Source organism: Salminus brasiliensis, chromosome 6 (assembly GCF_030463535.1).
Source record: "Salminus brasiliensis chromosome 6, fSalBra1.hap2, whole genome shotgun sequence".
Classification (NCBI taxonomy): Eukaryota; Metazoa; Chordata; class Actinopteri; order Characiformes; family Bryconidae; genus Salminus; species Salminus brasiliensis.
The window spans coordinates 1,633,465-1,653,341 of NC_132883.1; the positions used below are offsets into that span (position 1 = coordinate 1,633,465).

A 19,877-nucleotide genomic window follows, 5' to 3' on the forward strand; every position below is an offset into this window, starting at 1 on the left:
CACTAGTCTGACCCTGATGCTTATTTTTGACTTCAGCTGTAGTGAGAGCTACCTGCTACCATGGGGAAGTGTTAGGATTGTTGGAGGCTTCTTGAGGTTCTGCTGTTGGGCTGATCTTGCTGGGACGGTCTGATCTGGTCAAGTCAACCATCAAGATCAGACCAGACTAAACGTCTCTCCCTCGTTCTCTACCTCTCTCTCCCCCCTCTCCCTCTCCCCCTTTCTCCCTCTCCCTCTTTCTCCCTCTCTCTCTATTTTTTTTTTCATTGCTCTCTCGCTCATCCCCACTCTCTCTCTCTCTCTCTCTCTCTCTCTCTCTCTCTCTCCCTTTCCCCCATCTCTCTCTCTCTCTCTCTCTATCTCTCTCTTACTCTCTCCCTCACTCTCTCCCCCTTTCCCTCTCCCCATCTCTCTCTCTCTTACTCTCTCCCTCGCTCTCTCCCTCTCCCCATCTCTCTCTCTGTCTCTCTGTCTCTCTCTCTCCCTCGTTCTCTACCTCTCTCTCCCTCTGTTTCGTTCTTCTCCACCCCCGCACCCCCACCCCTCTCTGTAGGTTCTGGGGTCAGGTACTGGTCAGTGCTGTGTGTAAACACTGTGAGTTTGGGTGTTTTGGTGTTATTGTGGATAAATAAACAAACAACAGGAAATCTTCAAAGAACAGAACAATTTCCCAAACTACAGAACACACACACACACACACACACACACACACACGCTTCACACAGAGGAGTGTAAGCAGATGGAGCTCAGAGTGTACTTAGTCAAACACACACACAGCGAGCAGGAGAGAAAATATTATGGTAGGCATCATTAAAGGCCGGTCAGACAGTGTGGATCCCATTACTCCATTAGTTCCCACAGCATGCCCCAACGCATCACTTCCTCTTTCCCACAATCCTCCCTGCTGCGCCCACCGCCACACGCTAACACGCTAACCGGCAGCACGGCAATTTGTCTGGAAGCTCTTTAGGAGACCACACACTCACACACTCACACACACACACACACACACACACAGACTGTTTAACTTGGAATGCAACTCCTGGAATGCCCTCTAGATTGTGGCCAAAAGTATCTGGACAGCACTTATTTTAATGTGCACACATTGCTTGCTCTCCATAGGAGAGCGCTGACCAATAGCACGGAATTCTCTGAAGGGAACAGGAGCGAGACTGGGACTAGATTGCGTTCCCTTGAGGGGCACAGATAAAGCCCCTCAGCACTGGGCTGTGGGGTTCTATAGAATGATGATGGCTTTGGGATGAGCTGGAGTGGCAGAACCAGAACTTATCATCCAACATCAGAACCTGACCTCACTGATGCTCTTGTCGGGCTAAATGCCATCTTCCAACCTCTAGTGGAAAGCCTTTCCAGAAGAGTAGAGGCTGCCACTGTGGAGAAGGTGGACACACTACCGGCTAATAGCCTTGACTTCAAAGGAACCGCCGGAGATGTGTATTACTCCACCTCCACAGAAACAAATGGAGATATGCTACATGTCCAAATCTTTTTGGACACCCTTTCTAATGAAGGCATTTAGCCACTTCCAGTTGCACCCATTGCTGACACACACAGCTTGTCTAGTCCCTGTAGAAAAGTACTGCCAATAGAACCTGGAACCTATTGGCACCATGCTTAAGGCGTAGGCTAGAGAGGGGTAGAGAGCCCCCCAATATTGAGCTGTGGAACAGTGGAAGAGCTGTGTTCTCTGGAATGATGGTGGTGGAGCTCCATCCAGTACTTTTGACAAGACCTTTGACCTTTGACGAGAAGAACTAAACTGTGAGGTTCTAGACAACAACTGGGTCATCAGAACATCTCCAGAACATCAGGCAGGTCTTGAGGTGTGTTCCCTGCATGCAGTGGTCAGTGCCTACTGAAAGCGGTCCAAGGAAGGACAACCGGTGAAACGGTGACAGGGACATGGGTGTCCAAGGACTCCCCATCCATCCCCCAAAACTGAATCAGGTGAATCAGTTCATGTAAATGAACAGTTCAAAAGTAGGGGATGCTGGATGTGAGGTGGTGAGCATCTATCCAACATCCTGATCTCACTAACACTCTTGCTGCTAAATGCAATCAATCAAATCCTCACAGCAATGCTCCTCCCCCAACATCTAGCAGAAAGTTATCTTCTCTGGACAGTAGAGACAGTTACTTCAACAAAAGCAGCATCAGCTCTTTTTAATAACCTTGATTTCAGAAGATACAATGAATAAGCAGGCGTCCCAATACTTTTGTCCATACAGGGAGGACAGGGAAAGGTTGTAGTTAAGCTAGAATGTGAGAAAGGGCTGCACACTAAGCTGAAGACTAAGCAGATGACAGTCTCTCTCTCGCACACACACGCATTCCCACGCTCTCTCTCTCTCTCATCGTTATTATTCCTGTAAAATACACACTTTCATCCCGACCCGAAAAAAAAACGCACGTCTTTATCCTCCTCTCAGGGAAATACCTGCCATTACCCCCTCTCTCCATCCATCTCTCGTCCTCCACATCTCCCTCCGCCCCCCGCCCTCTCTCTCTAGCCTCTAGCTAGCAGTGTAGTGTTTTACGTGTGTTTGTATGTGTGTGAAGTAGAGCCAAACTGTGGGTTCTCCACCCAAATCCAATCAGAACCGGCTAAATTTAGCGATTATACGGCACTCAGCCAATCCCGTCCCTCTGAATCGATACGGGACTCTGCGTGAGATCGGCTTTTAAAGGCTCACATAAATAAAGATGAGTTTATGTGTCCTGAAGACATGAAGACACTCAGCAGCGAGTGATTCACTGAGCCTCAGCGTCCAGAACTTCCAGATTAACGTCTTGTTTAGAGGATCACTGCAGATGTGTGTGTGTGTGTGTGTGTGTGTGTGTGTGTGTGTGTGTGTGTGTGTGTGCACTCCTTGCATGTCTCTACCCGTTAGCGATGTTCTATTTGTGACTCTTTTCAATAAGCTGAATGAATCGATTCAGAATTCCAGTTTTACCATGTCTATACTGTCACTGCCACGCAAAAACCTCATAAGTGCAGCTCTACAGGAGGAGCTTTCTGCACTTTCAATGGAAGTCAATGGTCATTTTGGAGCATTTCTATTGGTCCATTCATCATGGAATTCTGATACAGGATAAAGAACAACTTCCAGAAAGACAGCAAATATGGAGATACGAGGTTTCTGTCCAAAACAAAGTGACAATATGGACTCACAATATCTGATATACACCGACCAGCCATAACATTAACACCACTGTAAATAACACTGATGATGGACGAGTGTAAGAATCTGAGACACTCTGACAAGAAGAACCAAACTATGAGGTTCTAGACAACGACTGACAACGACATCTCCAGAACATCAGGCAGGTCTTGTGCAGTGGTATGCAGTGGTCAGTGGTCAGTGCCTACTGAAAGCGCTCCAAGAAAGGACAACCGGTGAACCGGTGACAGGGACATGGGTGTCCAAGGATTCCCCATCCATCCCCCAAAACTGAATCGGTTGAATCAGTTCATGTAAATGAACAGTTCAAATTAATCAGTTTGTAGAACTCATGTGCGGCTGAACTTCTTGGCCTGTTGGAAGGTGTGTGTGTGTGTGTGTGTGTGTTACCTGTTAGATGGTGTGGAGAACACAGCCAGTATGATGTCTCTGCCGTGCAGGCGGAGGATGGGGCTGGTGGAGTGCAGCAGGTTAAAGTAGAAGTGCGAGTCTCCAGGGATGGAGCAGTTCAGCCTGGCCTTCAGAAACGACGTCCACTGCTTCTCCAGCACACGCTGAGAACCGCCCATGTCGCTCTTACACACACGCGCCACACGGGAGACCACCACCTGACACACACACACACAGAGAACACATTATTATAAATACACTGTATGGACAAAAGTATTTGGACACCTGCTCATTCACTGTTTCCCCTGAAATCAAGGGTATTAGAAATACTTTCTCCTGCTTCTGTTGGAGTAACTGTCTCTACTGTCCAGAGAAGAAGACCTTCTACTAGATTTTGGAGGAGGAGCATTGCTGTGAGGATTTGATTGATTGCATTCAGCAACAAGCACATTTGTGAGGTCAGGATGTGGGATGACTATTGTCACCCTACCTCATCACCCCCAACTCATCCCATCCAAAAGTACTGGATGGAGCTCCACCACCACCATCATTCCAGAGAGCACAGTTCTTCCACTGCTCCACAGCTCCTCAATGCTGGGGGGGCTTTATAAATACCCGTCCAGCCCACGCCTGGCGTTAGGCAGCATGGTGTGCATTTTCACATCTGTGTCAGCAATGGGTGCAGCTTAAAGTAGCTGAATGCATTCATTAGAAGGGGTGTCCACAAACATTTGGACATGTAGCGTATAGTGTTTATACTGCAAAATCAGGTCATTTTCATATGATATGCACTCGAGACGGTGATAGAGTGGGATGAAGTCGGTAATCCTGCTGATAATTTTATTAAAATAACGTTTCCCAAACCCACTCGACCTTTAAGTCCTGAAGGACGTTCACTGCCGGAGCTTCTTGCTGTTATTATTGTTTTGAACAGTAAACTGCTCTAATTAATTCAGGAAATGTCAGTGCTTCCCGTACTGTGGTTCAGTGGGCGATTTAAACTGCAGGAAAACCACAGCCAGCTCCAGCTTCGGAAGAGCGGAACGCCGTCGACAGCAAAAACCCACAGAATTAGGCTTCGCTAATTACTCAGATAAAAAGAGTCCTTGTTATTCGGCCAAAGACTCGCTCTGAGCCGTAATGAATGTTGCCATTTGAGGAACGGCGAGGGGGAAAATCTCTTCCCCGGACTAATTTGGTCCCTGAAGTTTTACAGAGCAGGTTTATTAAATCAAATATGCGGCTGAAATACGGAGGGGAAAGGTCAGAACTACGTTTGGAGGAAAAACAGGAGTAGTGCAGATTTACAGCAGTGATGAGATTCCAGCATCAGCAACACACTGAACATCAGCACTGATACACACCATCCATACAGCCGACACTAACCTCTCACCTCCTCCCCTCCTCTCTCCTCACTCTCTTTTTTCTCTCACCTCCTCCCCTCCTCTCTCCTCTCTTCTCCTCTTTTCTCCTCTCCTTACTCCTCCTGTTTTCTCCTCTCTTCTCCTCTTTTCTCCTCTCTTCTCCTCTTTTCTTCTCTCCTCTCTTCTCCTCTTTTCTCCTCTCCTTACTCCTCCTGTTTTCTCCTATCTTCTCCTCTTTTCTCCTCTCCTTACTCCTCCTGTTTTCTCCTATCTTCTCCTCTTTTCTCCTCTCCTTACTCCTCCTGTTTTCTCCTATCTTCTCCTCTTTTCTCCTCTCCTTACTCCTCCTGTTTTCTCCTATCTTCTCCTCTTTTCTCCTCTCCTTACTCCTCCTGTTTTCTCCTATCTTCTCCTCTTTTCTTCTCTCCTCTCTTCTCCTCTTTTCTCCTCTCTTCTTCTCTTATCTCCTCTCCTTACTCCTCCTGTTTTCTCCTATCTTCTCCTCTTTTCTCCTCTCCTCACTCTTCCTGTTTTCTCCTATCTTCTCCTCTTTTCTTCTCTCCTCTCTTCTCCTCTTTTCTCCTCTCTTCTTCTCTTATCTCCTCTCCTTACTCCTCCTGTTTTCTCCTATCTTCTCCTCTTTTCTCCTCTCCTCACTCTTCCTGTTTTCTCCTCTCACCTTATCTTATCTCCTCTCTTTTTCTCTCCTCTCCTCACTTCTCATTTCTCTCCTCTCCTCACTCTTCCTGTTTTCTCCTCTCATCTCATCATTAACCTCTTACGTCCTCTGCTCAGCCCTCCTTGCTCTTCCTTTTCTCGCCTCTCTTCTCCTCTACTCACTTTTCTCCTGATCTCCTCTCCTCACTCGTTCCTTTCTCTCCTCTCCTCACTTCTCATTTCTCTTCTTTCCTCTCCTCACTGTTCCTTTCATCACTCTTCATTTTCTTCTATTTCTTCTCCTCAATTTTCCTCTACTCACTCTTCCTCTCATCTCCTCTCTTTCCTCCTCTCTCCTCCTTTCTCACCTTCTCCAGGTAGTTGAACTCCATGGCCATCTCTCTGAAGAAGAAGTAAATGTGTGGTCCCCACTCCACAGCACTGACAAAGTAAGGCTCTGAAAAAGAGACACAACCGCCATCACTCTCTCCAGCTGGGCTCCAAACAAGAGGAAAAGGGTGTGGTGGCTGTGGTTTTCTCTCTCTCACACACACACACACACACACACACACACACACTCACACATTCACACACACTCACATACACTCACACACACTCACACATACTCTCACACACGCACACACACTCTCACTCACACTCTCACACACCACACACACACACACACACTCACACACACTCACACACACACACACTCACACACTCTCACACACACACTCTCTCTCACACACACTCACACACACGCACACACACTCACACACACACGCACACACACTCACACACACACACACACACACACACTCACACACACTCACACACACACTCACACATTCACACACACTCACACACACACACACACACGCTCACACACTCTCACACACTCTCACACACTCTCACACACTCTCACACACCACACACACACACACACACACACACATTCACACACACTCACACACACTCACACTCACACACACATGGTGCCAATAGGTTCAGCAGTGTTTATCTGCTCCAGAGAGTCCTATTCTATTGGCAGTGCCTCTCTACAGGGACTAGACAAGTGTGTGTGTGTGTGTGCATTTGCACATCAGTGTTAGCAATGGGTGCAGCTTAAAGCAGCTGAATGCGTTAATTAGAAGGGGTGTCCACAAACATTTGGACATTAAACGCTCACACTCTGCGTGATGCTCATCACAGACTCACCTCTGAACCACTTGGAGTCGTGTTTGACGGTGCGGAGAGCAGGACTGTCCCCTAAACTCCTGTAGATCACCGCATCTATGGCCAGGAAATCAGTTACTGTGGCAGTGAAGAGGTTTCCATCTGCAGAAACAACACACACACACACACACACACACACACACACAAGTGGTTAGTCTATAACAGCAAATTTATGGATTTAATAAACTCTCCCCCCGTATACATCCTCACCGCATACTTCACTGCTCTGCAGCCAGTCGGGGCTGGAGTCCCGCAGCATGTGTGTATGATTACAGCCGGAGACAGACGTAAATACTGTCCGTGAACGAGTGTGTAATTAAGACAGTTAATTGACGAGGCCAGGCGCGCTGAGCTCTCTTAACAAAGAAATCTCTATATATACTTCCAGTAATCAGCAGCAGTGATTTCCTGTGGGTGTTATTGTGTAATTCACAGGAAGCGGGAGGCCGAGGCCACAGAGGGACAGAAGTGGACAAACGTTACAAAAAAATAAAGAACAAACTGTTTGGGTAAACTCCTCCACAGCTCCCGATCTGAACAGCCTTAATGAGCTCGGATCAACACACCCATTCATCTGGATCATTTTCATTTGGGAAAGGAAGTGAGAGGACGGTGAAACAGTGTGGTGCTGATTCTGATTCTGACTCTAGTTCTGATTCTGAATTTAGTTCTGATTCTAGTTCTGATTCTGATTCTGATTCAAATGGGGTCTATGCTTCTGGTTCTAATTTAGATTTAAATTTTCTGATTTAACAGTGGCTGACTGTGATTCTAATTCAGATTCAGATTCTAATTCTGATTCTTATTCTAAATCTGATTCAGGTTCTAATTCTGATTCTGAATCTAGTTCTGATTCTGAATTTAGTTCTGATTCTAGTTCTGATTCCAAATCTAGTTCTGATTCTGATTCTGATTCTAACTGGGTCTATGCTTCTGGTTCTTATTTAGATTTAAATTTTCTGATTCAATTCTGACTGTGATTCTAATTCTGATTCAGATTCTAATCCTAATTCTGATTCCAATTATAATTCAGATTTAGATTCTAATTCTGATTCTTATTCTTTTTCTGATTTTAATTATGGTTCTTATTCTGATTCTAATTCTAATCTGATTCATATTCAGATTCAGATTCTAATTCTGATTCTAATTCTGATTCTTATTCATATTGTGTTTCAGATTCTAACTTTGATTCAGATTCTTATTCTGATTCAGATTCTGGTTTACCTGCAAACAGAGCCACGTTGGCATGTTTGGGGTCATAAGGGCAGCGGGCCATTCCACTGACGGTCTCCCCCACCATCTCCAGAGTGTCTCCCTGCAGAGAAACACACACACACACACACACACACACACACACACACACACAGAGACAGAGAGAGAGAGAGAGAGAGAGAGAGCACAGATACATCAGTAACATCAGGAACTCTCGTCTCGTCTGAAGTTTGAGTCAACGAGAAATATTGACCCTCCATTAACACTGCCTCTCTCTCTCCTATCTCTCTTTCTATCTCTCTTTATCTCTTTATCGCTCCCTCTCTCCTCTCTCCATCTCTCTCTGCTTCTCCTTTTCTCGTCTTACATTCTTCATCTATTTCTACACCCCCCCCCCCTCCTCTCTGGTTCAGGTGTTTTGTTAGCAGTGTTCTCTGATGTTCTCTGATGTTCTATCACTTTGTCTCCATAGCGACAGCTAATCCTCTTCTTTTTAATTCACCAACTTGTGTTTTCCTCTCTCTGTAATGAAGCGCCTGACAGGATGGCGGGGGAACTGCAGAGCAGATGATTAATATTTAAGTCTCTTCATCTCTTTTTTATATATTTCTACATTTGTTTATTTATTTATTGTTTATTTGTGGGGCTGTTTGTATCATTAGTGTGATTGGAGCAGTGGAGGATGCTGGGACGCGGCTCAGGTGCGATGTTAGTGGATGGGGGATGAAAGCCGGAGCTGCGGGAAGGGCTGTAAGCGAGAGCGGCGTCTATTCATGTGACGCGAGCTTTCTGCAGACGAGAGACACACACTCCAAACAGATCAGAGACTCCCAACACACAAACAATTGCACTGACACACTCCACACACACACACAAACAAACACACACACACACACACACACACAAACAGACACACTGCTCCTCTGGAGTGAAGAAAAAGTCTTTAAAGATAAAAATAAAAGCTCTACAGTTCCACAGTTCCACCACCTCCACCCCCTCACTTCAAACGTAGTCTTTCACCAACCATCACTGCAGCCCAGAACTTTACAACACTCATTACTGCAGCCCAGAACTTTACAACACTCATCACTGCAGCCCAGAACTTTACAACACTCATCACTGCAGCCCAGAACATTACAACTTAACAACCTTCATTACTGAGGCCCAGAACTTTACAACCCTTATTACTGTGGCCCAGAACTTTACATCCTTCATTACTGCGGCAGAGGACTTTACAGCTTTACAACCTTCATTACTGAGGCCCAGAACTTTACATCCTTCATTACTGCGGCAGAGGACTTTACAACCTTCATTACTGCAGCCCAGGACTTTACAACTTTACAACGTTCATTACTGCGGCCGGGGACTCTACAACCTTCATTACTGCTGCCCAGAACTTTACAACTTTACAACCTTCATGATTGTGGTCCAAAACTTTACACCCTTAATTACTGGGGCCCAGAACTTTATGTATCTTACGGTGATCCAGAGCTTTACAAACCCCTCTTACTGTCACCCAGAGCTTCACAATCCTTCCTAACTCTGGCCCAGAACTCTACAAACCCTGTGTCTGTGGCCCAGAACTTTACAAATCTACCTACTGAAGCCGTAACTCCACTCTATAAATGCACCTTTGCACAACTGTAAACTCTTCATCTCACTGACTGATTCCCTTTTGCAAAATATGGATTCTTGATTGGTTCTTTGTCTGTTGGAATGGTTCTCCGTTGGAGGAGACATTCAACATGGTTCTTTATAGAACTTCATAGAACAGCTCACTGATTTGTTGACTACAGCGCAGAGCAGGAGCAGAGAGGGTGTGTGTTTCAGGCCACAGAGCATCTCAGCACACATTCAGGGAGCAGCAATCAATAACACTTCAATCATTCACACTGATGATTCAGAGGAGGGGGGGGAGGGGGGGGGGGGCTCCCGGGACTGGATGTGTGTGAGTTTCGTTCAGACTGTGTGTGTGTGTGTGTGTGTGTGTGTGTTATGCTACCTGTGTGTGTCATTTCTGCTTTTCTCTTTATGTGTGTATATTAAGTGTGTTATAATTGTGCATGTGTGTATAAATGTACATATGTGTGTGTGAGTATAGGTGTGTGTATCTATGTGCGTTAGTTGTATACGTGTGTGTTTGTGTGTGTTGGTTTTTATTATTATATGTGTGAGAATGTTTTTAAATATGTGTGTGTGTGTGTTGAGAGTGTATACGTCTGTATAAGAGAAAATGAATGTATATGAGTGTGGGCAAGTGTGTGTGTGTGTGTGTAAGTTACACACTCACAGTGTAGTTTGCGCAGAGTGGGTTGAAGGCGTTCGTCCCGCAGATGAAGAGACCACCCTGCCGACTCAGCAAAACCTTGATATAGTTTCGGCACTCGTCCTGAAAACAACGCCGAAAACACACTGTCAGAACAAACACCAACAAACAACACACACACACACACACACACACACCAATCATCCTCTCCAGGCTCCTCCCACAAACATGTTCCCTCATAGCTACTGTTGCTAGGTTGGACAAGTTTTAAAGAACTCTGGGGAAACTGAGGCAAAGCTACGGTCTCTCTTTAGGGTTAATGAGATTTTAAGGTTGGGTTAAGGTTAGGTTGAGTTAAGGTTGGGTTAAGGTTGAGTTAAGGTTGTGTTAAGGTTAGGTTGGGTTAAGGTTGGGTTAAGGTTGGGTTGAGTTAAGGTTGTGTTAAGGTTAGGTTGGGTTAAGGTTGGGTTAAGGTTGGGTTAAGGTTAGGTTGAGTTAAGGTTGGGTTAAGGTTGAGTTAAGGTTGGGTTAAGGTTAGGTTGAGTTAAGGTTGGGTTAAGGTTAGGCTGGGTCCAACATCTTTTTGATGGATTTGTGGCTTTGATTTCCAACCAAAAACAACATCTGTACAATGTGGGCTTTTGACATCAACTCACTTTTAACTAAAAAAGTCTTTGATGTATATGTGACATTGATTTTCAACTAAAATTCTACATCTGGTCAATGTTGGATTTTGATATCAATCATTTTTTAAATTTTCAATTTAAACTCAACATTTGTCTGATGTTAGAGTCCAATGTCATTTGGACACATATGTGATTTCAATTTCCAACCAAAATTCAACATCTTTGCAAAGTTTAGTTTTGGGTTTTAACAAAAGTTAATTTTTTTAAAGCTAAAACTCAACATCTATTCAATGTTAGAGTCTAATGTCTTTTTGATGAATATGTGACTTTGATTTTCAACCCAAAAACATCTGTTCAACGTTGGGTTTTGACGTCAACTAAATTTTCATTTTAAGCTAAATTTTTAATTTAAAGTTAAATTATCTTTCTGACGTTGTGACTGACGTCGGCTGCCTGTTGGTATTACACCCTGAATGTAACCGATGTTCTCCTCCCACAGTTTGCCGACTGGAAGTGATTATTTCAGGAATGTTGCAAAAGTTCACAAACATCACATTAGTTGTGTAAGACCTCGGCGCTCCGGAACATGTTCCTCCACATTTACTCGATTAAGGCTGGTGAGTAAACTGGGCTCAGTGCGTGAGGGCCTCCAGACTGACATCACGGCTCTGTAATTCTCTGTTTTCCTGCGAGAAGCGCTCGCATCTGTACAAACAGCTCGCTGAGAGCTGCAGTGACTCACTCGCGCACACTGCAGCCCATTAAACACACATGCTGTAGCACGAGCACCTGTGGAGGGCGGAGGGGAGGGTTGGGGAGGGGGTCATATTAACCCCCTATTGCTAATGCTCCACCATCTAAATCCCCCCTGTAGACCGGACCGCCAGACTGGCACCAGCTGACTGGCAGCACAGTGTGGGGTATGAATTACTGTAGAGAGAGAGAGAGAGAGAGAGAGAGAGAGAGAGAGAGAGAGAGAGAGAGAGCAAGGTGGGGGGTGTGAGTGCTAATCCAGATGCTTGTGTCCCACCTACTCTTGAGAGGATTCTCATTTTCCATACAGATGGAGAGAGAGAGAGAGAGAGAGAGAGAGAGAGAGAGAGAGCGAGAGAGAGAGAGATAGAGGGAGAGAGATAGAGGGAGAGAGAGAGAGAGAGAGAGAGAGATAGAGGGAGAGAGAGAGAGAGAGAGATAGAGGGAGAGAGATAGAGGGAGAGAGAGAGAGAGAGAGAGAGAGATAGAGGGAGAGAGAGAGAGGGAGAGAGAGAGAGAGAGAGATAGAGAGATAGAGGGAGAGAGAGAGAGGGAGAGAGAGAGAGAGAGAGAGAGAGAGAGAGATAGAGGGAGAGAGAGAGAGGGAGAGAGAGAGGTGTAGAGTGGGAACTGTGTGAGAGACAAGGTGAAAGTTCCAAACACAGAGCATAGTGACAAAGAATCCCCCCCCCACACACACACAAACACACCCACACACACACACACTCCCACTATGAACATTTCTAGGTTTAAATCAATCAATCAAGTAAATCAGGTGATGTGCATCTCTGTAATGAGAAGGGGTGTGGTCTAATGACATCAACACCCTATATAAGGTGTGTTTAATTATTAGGCAACTTCCTTTCCTTTGGCAAAATGGGTCAGAAGAGAGATTTGACAGATTCTGAAAAGTCAAAAATTGTGAGATGTCTTGCAGAGGGATGCAGCAGTCTTGAAATTGCCAAACTTTTGAAGCGTGATCACCGAACAATCAAGTGTTTCATGGCAAATAGCCAACAGGGTCGCAAGAAACGTGTTGAAAAAAAAGGGCTCAAAATAACTGAAAATAACTGCCCATGAATTGAGGAAAATCAAGCCAGAAGCTGCCAAGATGCCGTTTGCCACTAGTTTTGCCAAATTTCAGAGCTGTAAAAAGCACAAGGTGTGCGATACTCAGGGACATGGCCAAGGTAAGGAAGGCTGAAAAACGACCACCTTTGAACAAGAAACATCAGATAAAACGTCAAGACTGGGCCAAGAAATATCTTAAGACTGATTTAAGGTTTTATGGACTGATGAAATGCGAGTGACTCTTGATGGGCCAGATGGACGGGCCCGAGGCTGGATCAGTAAAGGGCAGAGAGCTCCACTCCGACTCCGACAGCAAGGTGGAGGTGGGGTACTGGTATGGGCTGGTATCATCAAAGATGAACCTGTGGGACCTTTTCGGGTTGAGGATGGAGTGAAGCTCAGCTCCCAGACCTACTGCCAGTTTCTGGAAGACCTTCTTCAAGCAGTGGTAGAGAAAGAAGTCGGTAACATGATTTTCATGCAGGACAATGCTCCATCACATGCATCCAAATACTCCACAGCGTGGTGGCCAGTAAGGGTCTAAAAGAAGAGAAAATGATGACATGGCCCCCTTGTTCCCCTGATCTGAACCCCATAGAGAACCTGTGGTCCCTCATGAAATGTGAGATCTACAGAGAGGGAAAACAGTCCACCTCTCTGAACAGTGTCTGGGAGGCTGTGGGGTCTGCTGCACACAATGCTGATCAGAAACAGATCAAGCAACTGACAGAATCTCTGGATGGAAGGCTTTTGAGTGTCATGGTAAAGAAAGGTGGCTGTATTGGTCACTGATTTGTTTGTGGTTTTGTTTTTGAATGTCAGAAATGTTTATTTCTATAGTTTGTGTTGTATTGGTTTACCTGGTGATAATAAACAGGTGAGATGGGTATATTTGTTCTTTATTAAGTTGCCTAATAGTTCTGCACAGTAATGGTTACCTGCACAAACAGATATCCTCCTAAGATAGCCAAATCTAAAAAAACCCACTCCAACTTCCAAAAATATTAAGCTTTGATATTTATGAGTCTTTTGGGTAGATTGAGAACATCGTTGTTGTTTAATAATAAAAAGAATCCTCTCAAATACAACTTGCCTAATAATTCTGCACACACTGTATAATGAATTATTCAATATTCACTAAGATTCAGTATGAATCATTTAGTAACTACCATGACTTATTTAATATTTGCTATAGATTATTCAGTATCCACTATAAATCATTCAGTATTTGCTACAGTATTTTTGTATATCCATTATGAATTATTCAGTATCCACTATTAATTATTTTGTAGTACCATTTGAACTACTATGAATCATTTTTATATTTACTATGAATGATTTGGTATTTACTACGGCTTAATCAGTATCAACTATGAATTATTCAGCATCGACTATGATTTTTTCAGTATTTACTATGAATTATTCAGTATCCACTATGAATTATCCAGTATCTATTATGAACTATTGAGTATCCACTATGAATTGTTCAGCATCAATTATGATTTTTTTTCAGTATCCACTATGAATTATGTTTATATATACAATGGATTATTTAGTATCCACTATGAATCATTTAGTATTTACTTTGGGTTATTCAGTATACACTATGAATTACATTTATATCTACTATGGATGATGGCAGTACTCAATTATTCAATATCCACTAAGAATCATTCAGTATTTGCTATAGATTTTTCAATATTCATTATGAATTATTCAGCATCGACTATGAATTTTTCAGTATTTACTATGAATTATTCTGTATCCACTATGAATTATGTTCATATCTATGTATTAGTTAGAATCCACTATGAATTATTCTGTATCCACTATGAATTATGTTCATATCTATGTATTAGTTAGAATCCACTATGAATTATTCTGTATCCACTATGAATTATGTTCATATCTACTATGAATTATTCAGTATTTGCAATGGCTTCAGTATCAGTATCCACTATGAGTTACTGAGAGTGCAGTATGGGGTCACAGTGAGAGAAGAAGGTAGAGGATATCTCTCATTATGTTTCTACAGAGTGCTGATCCTTACAGAACCTCACAGAACCTCACAGAACCTCACAGAAACACTCTACGATGGTTCTTCACTGAAACTCCCTGAAAAGTGCAGGAGAACGTCAGGAGAGTCTGAAGAACTGAGCTATTCTGCTTGATTTTTTGCCTTTTAAGGGCACAGAGCTCACAGCCTTCACAACGAACACCAGAGTCATCTTCATCTTCATCCTCATCATCACTCTCTCTGTTCCTTCCGTCACCCTTTCTCACTCTCCCCTCCTCCTTTATCTCCCCATCACTTCCTCCTTCTGTCTGCCTGCTCTATTCCCAAGCTCCTAAGACAAAGCACCACCTGTGTGTGTGTGTGTGAGTGTGTGTGTGTGTGTGACAGTGCCACCTTTACTATCACACTCAACTCTCACTGCCTGTGTTAAAAGCACTGAATTATTTATGTTTAAACCCAGATGAATTACCTACAGCATGTGTGTGTGTGTGTGTGTGTGTGTGTGTTTGTGTGTGAGAGAGAATGAGCTTGATATACACATCTATTATCTCACCCTTTCTCTCGCTCTCACTCTCTCTCTCTCTCTCTCTCTCTGAGCTATGAATTATACCCTACATGTCCAAATGTTTGTGGACACCCCTTCTAATGAATGCATTCAGCTAATTAAATTTCACCCATTGCTGACACAGATGTGCAAATGCACACACACACACACAGCTTGTCCAGTCCCAGTAGAGAGGTACTGCCAATAGAATAGGACTCTCTGGAGCAGATCAACACTGATGAGCCTATTGACACCATGCTGCCTAATGCCAGGCGTGGGCTAGAGGGGTATAATAAAGCCCCCCAGCATTTAGGAGCTGTGGAGCAGTGGGAAAGCTGTGTTCTCTGGAATGATGGTGGTGGAGCTCCATCCAGTACTTTTGGGATGAGTTGAAGATGATGAGGTGAGGTGGTGATCATCATCCATCATTCTGACCTCACTAACGCTCTTGTTGCTAAATGCAATCAATCAAATCCTCACAGCAATGCTCTTCCACCAGAATCTAGTAGAAAGTCTTCTTCTCTGGACAGTAGAGCAGGAGAAACTCTGTTCAATAGCCTTGATTTCTGAAGAAACTACGAATAAGCAGGTGTCCCAATACTTTTGTCCATATAGTGTATTACTGTATTTAGCGTTCCTTCCTCTTTCACCCCACCCCACCCCACCCTACCCCACCCTTGCCCATCCATGCATTCCTTGGACCTGGGCCTTCCAGACCGGCTCCTCTGCAGTGCTGTTGTTATTGTTATTATTATTGTAGTTGTTGTTGTTGTTGTCATCATTTTCAGGAGTAAACATCCAAATGTGTCCTCAATTAGCACCCTTAACCAGAGCAGCTCTGCCGAGACTCCCCCGCGTTACAACCACAAACCAAACACACACACACACACACACACACACACTCATTTCAGCACTGACAAAAACATTATGCAAATCTTTTTTCTTTAAAAAAAGGAGAAAGAAATAAAAGAAAACAAAAATACAACAACAAAGAGAGTGAGCAGCAATCTGCCACTGAAGAAGTGTGTGTGTGTGTGTGTGTGTGTGTGTGTGTGTGTGTGTGTGTGTGACATTAATAAACGCGCTGTGAGAAATGAAACCGCCTCATTACTGCTGAAATAACGTGGTGAAGTGCTGCCCGCGATCACGCCTGATTAAAATCCTGCACCGAGATTCCTTCGTCTGGACGCCCCGATGTGCCCGTGTGATTGGCATTGAGCCAACTAATGGGAAACCTGGTGTGTGTGTGTGTGTGTGTGTCCAACATCAGGCCAGACAAGGACAGGCAGTAGGAATTTCTCATCCAATTACAGCTTGTGGGGGGGTTGGGGTGTGTGTGTGTGTGTGTGTGTGTGTGTGTGTGTGTGTGTGTGTGTGTGTGTGCTTTGTGGTCAGCCGTGTAGAAACATTTAATTACTAAAACTAATTACGCTGGTGGCAAATACATCACCACTGACTAAATACACAGACAGGGGACAAGTGTGTGTGTGTGTGTGTGTTTGTTTGTGTGTGTGTGTGTGTGTGTGTGTGTCAGTGTCTATGAATGATTGGGAGTTATATAAGGCAGGTGTTCCTAATAAAGTGGCCAGAGAGTGGAAGCACAAGGTAAGTGTTTCCAATAAAGTGGCCAGTTAGTGGAGGCACAAGGTAGGTGTTTCTAATAAAGTGGCCAGTGGGTGAAAGCACAAGGTAAGTGTTTCCAGTAAAGTGGCCAGTTAGCGGAAGCACAAGGTAAGTGTTTCTAATAAAGCGGCCAGTTAGCGGAAGCACAAGGTAAGTGTTTCTAATAAAGTGGCCAGTTAGTGGAGGCACAAGGTAAGTGTTTCTAATAAAGTGGCCAGTGGGTGAAAGCACAAGGTAAGTGTTTCCAATAAAGTGGCCAGTTAGTGGAGGCACAAGGTAAGTGTTTCCAATAAAGTGGCCAGTGGGTGAAAGCACAAGGTAAGTGTTTCCAGTAAAGTGGCCAGTTAGCGGAAGCACAAGGTAAGTGTTTCTAATAAAGTGGCCAGTTAGCGGAAGCACAAGGTAAGTGTTTCCAATAAAGTGGCCAGTTAGTGGAGGCACAAGGTAAGTGTTTCTAATAAAGTGGCCAGTGAGTTGACCTGGGAGGCAGGGGTTTCTGATAAAGTGGCCAGTGAGTGGTAATGTGAGTAATAATTAAAGTAACTCTTCTCTTTGTAGTCACTTTGTAGTCTCTCTCTCTTCCATCTCGGCCCTTCTGTCTATCTCTCTCTCCCCTGAGGGGGAACAGGTGGGCAGTATCTGTCCTTTGTCTCATCACTCCGTTCACTCATCATGTCTTTGTCTCTCTCACATTTATCTCAGGTGGATCTCACCCAGGCTGAGTCATATTCTGGGTCAGGTGTTATCCAGGGTGTTACATGTCCCTCTTTCTCGCTCTCTCTCTCTTTCATGTCCTGGAGGGGATTAGCTAATTCCTCCCTCGCTCTCGCTCTCACACACCTTTCAGGAAAGACCCGGACAGAGCTAAAGCCACCACAGCAGGAGAGGAAACATAAAAGAAGTGTGTGTGTGTGTGTGTGATACAGCTGATGAGGTAGTGTGTAGAAGGCTGTGGGAACGGTTTATGTGTGTGTGTGTGTGTGTGTGTGTGTGTGTGTGTGTGTTTGTGGGGGTGTGTGTTGTCTTACCTCATGCTTGCCCTTCATCCTGCAGATCCTGATGTCATTCCTGTTGGATTCCCAGGTCCTCTTCTGTACATAAACACACACACACACACACACACACACACACACACACATTTTACATTACCTTTACTTCCAATTTACTCCCACTTTACCTTTCCTTCCCTTGTACTTGTCTCTCCCATTACTCTCCCTCTAATTTCCCTTTACTCTTCCATTACTCTCCCATTACTCTCCCATTACTCTTCCATTACTCTCCCATTACTCTTCCATTACTTTCCCATTACTCTCCCTTTAATTTCCCTTTACTCTTCCATTACTCTCCCATTACTCTTCCATTACTTTCCCATTACTCTCCCTTTAATTTCCCTTTACTCTTTTTTAATTACTATTCCATTACTCTTCCATTACTATTCCATTACTCTCCTATTACGCTCCCTCTAATTTCCCTTTACTCTCCCATTACTTTCCCATTACTCTCCCATTAATTTCCCTTTACTCTTCCATTACTATTCCATTACTCTTCCTCTAATTTCCCTTTACTCTCCCATTACTTTCCCATTACTCTCCCTTTAATTTCCCTTTACTCTTCCATTACTCTCCCATTACTCTCCCTCTAATTTCCCTTTACTCTCCCATTACTTTCCCATTACTCTCCCTTTAATTTCATTTTACTCTTCCATTACTATTCCATTACTCTCCCTTTACTCTTCCATTACTCTCCCATTACTCCCCTTTACTCTTCCATTACTATTCCATTACTCTCCCTTTACTTTCCCTCTAATTTCCCTGTACTCTCCCATTTCTATCCCATTACTATCAAATAATTCTCCTATTACTTTTACTATACTCTCCCTTTACTCGGAAGCCTGCAGCTTATCTTACCTTGCTGTAGAACATCTCGTCTCCCACCACGTTGTCCAGTTCCACACGGAAAAGATCATCCCTGAAACACATAGACAGAAAAGAACGCAGTGAGAGACCATTTACTCACCATTTACACAAGAGCATTATCGAGGTCAGGATGTTGGATGATCATCACACCCCACCTCATCCCAACCTGCCCATCGTCCCAAAAGTACTGGATGGAGCTCCACCACCATCAATCCAGAGAACACAGTTCCTCCACTGCTCCACAGCTCAATGCTGGGGGGGCTTTATTTATTCCCCTCTATAGTCCATGCCTGGCACTATTAGGCAGCATGGTGCCAATACGGTCATGATGTTGATGAGTCCTATTCTATTGGCAGTACTTCTCTTCTACAGGGACTATACAAGCTGTGTGTGTGCATTTGCACATCTGTGTCAGCAGCAATGGGTGCAGCTTGAATGAAGTAGCTGACTGCATTCATTAGATAGCGTAGCATGGAAACACTGGGTACGATGTCAGTGACCGAGAACGAAGCACAGCCTCGTAACACCTCTAATTTAAACACATGCTTCCAAAAGGCCAGTTCTGGAGCGTCCAGCTAGACCTCGTTACCGAGCAGTTCAGTCAAGCTCCAGAGAAATCAGGCTAATGAGCTGCCAGTCCAGCAGCTTTGTTCGTAAACACTCTAACAAGACACAGCAAATGTGAACTAGAGTGCAAACAAACGTCCACTTAACGTCCCACTGCTATTTCAGGAGCTAATGGGGAGGCTGAGAGCGTTATTCAGGCTAATGGTCTTTAAAATAAGCAGCAATCACACACCATACACCTTTAATTGTCCCTAAGTGAGCACTGTAGTCTGCTAAGCTCTGCTGGACACAGGCTACACTATATGTCCAAATGTTTGTGGACACCCCTTCTAATGAATGCATTCAGCTACAGAATAGGACTCTCTGGAGGAGGTCAACATCTGGAGCAGGTCAACATGACCCTATTGGCTCCATGCTGCCTAACAATGCCAG

General features: G+C 44.3%; 1 protein-coding gene across 1 annotated transcript in view; it reads right to left on the minus strand.

Annotated features, from left to right (window-relative positions):
• Positions 1-19,877, minus strand: part of sema6bb (sema domain, transmembrane domain (TM), and cytoplasmic domain, (semaphorin) 6Bb) — an 85,338-nt gene that overhangs the window by 51,906 nt on the left and 13,555 nt on the right. The window contains exons 3-9 of the mRNA XM_072681291.1: positions 18,870-18,930; positions 17,991-18,053; positions 10,353-10,451; positions 8,075-8,165; positions 6,833-6,952; positions 5,983-6,071; positions 3,594-3,811 (exon numbers count right to left, since the gene is read on the minus strand). Coding sequence (XP_072537392.1) covers positions 3,594-3,811; positions 5,983-6,071; positions 6,833-6,952; positions 8,075-8,165; positions 10,353-10,451; positions 17,991-18,053; positions 18,870-18,930 — 741 coding nt within the window. The remainder of the gene's footprint in view (positions 1-3,593; positions 3,812-5,982; positions 6,072-6,832; positions 6,953-8,074; positions 8,166-10,352; positions 10,452-17,990; positions 18,054-18,869; positions 18,931-19,877) is intronic.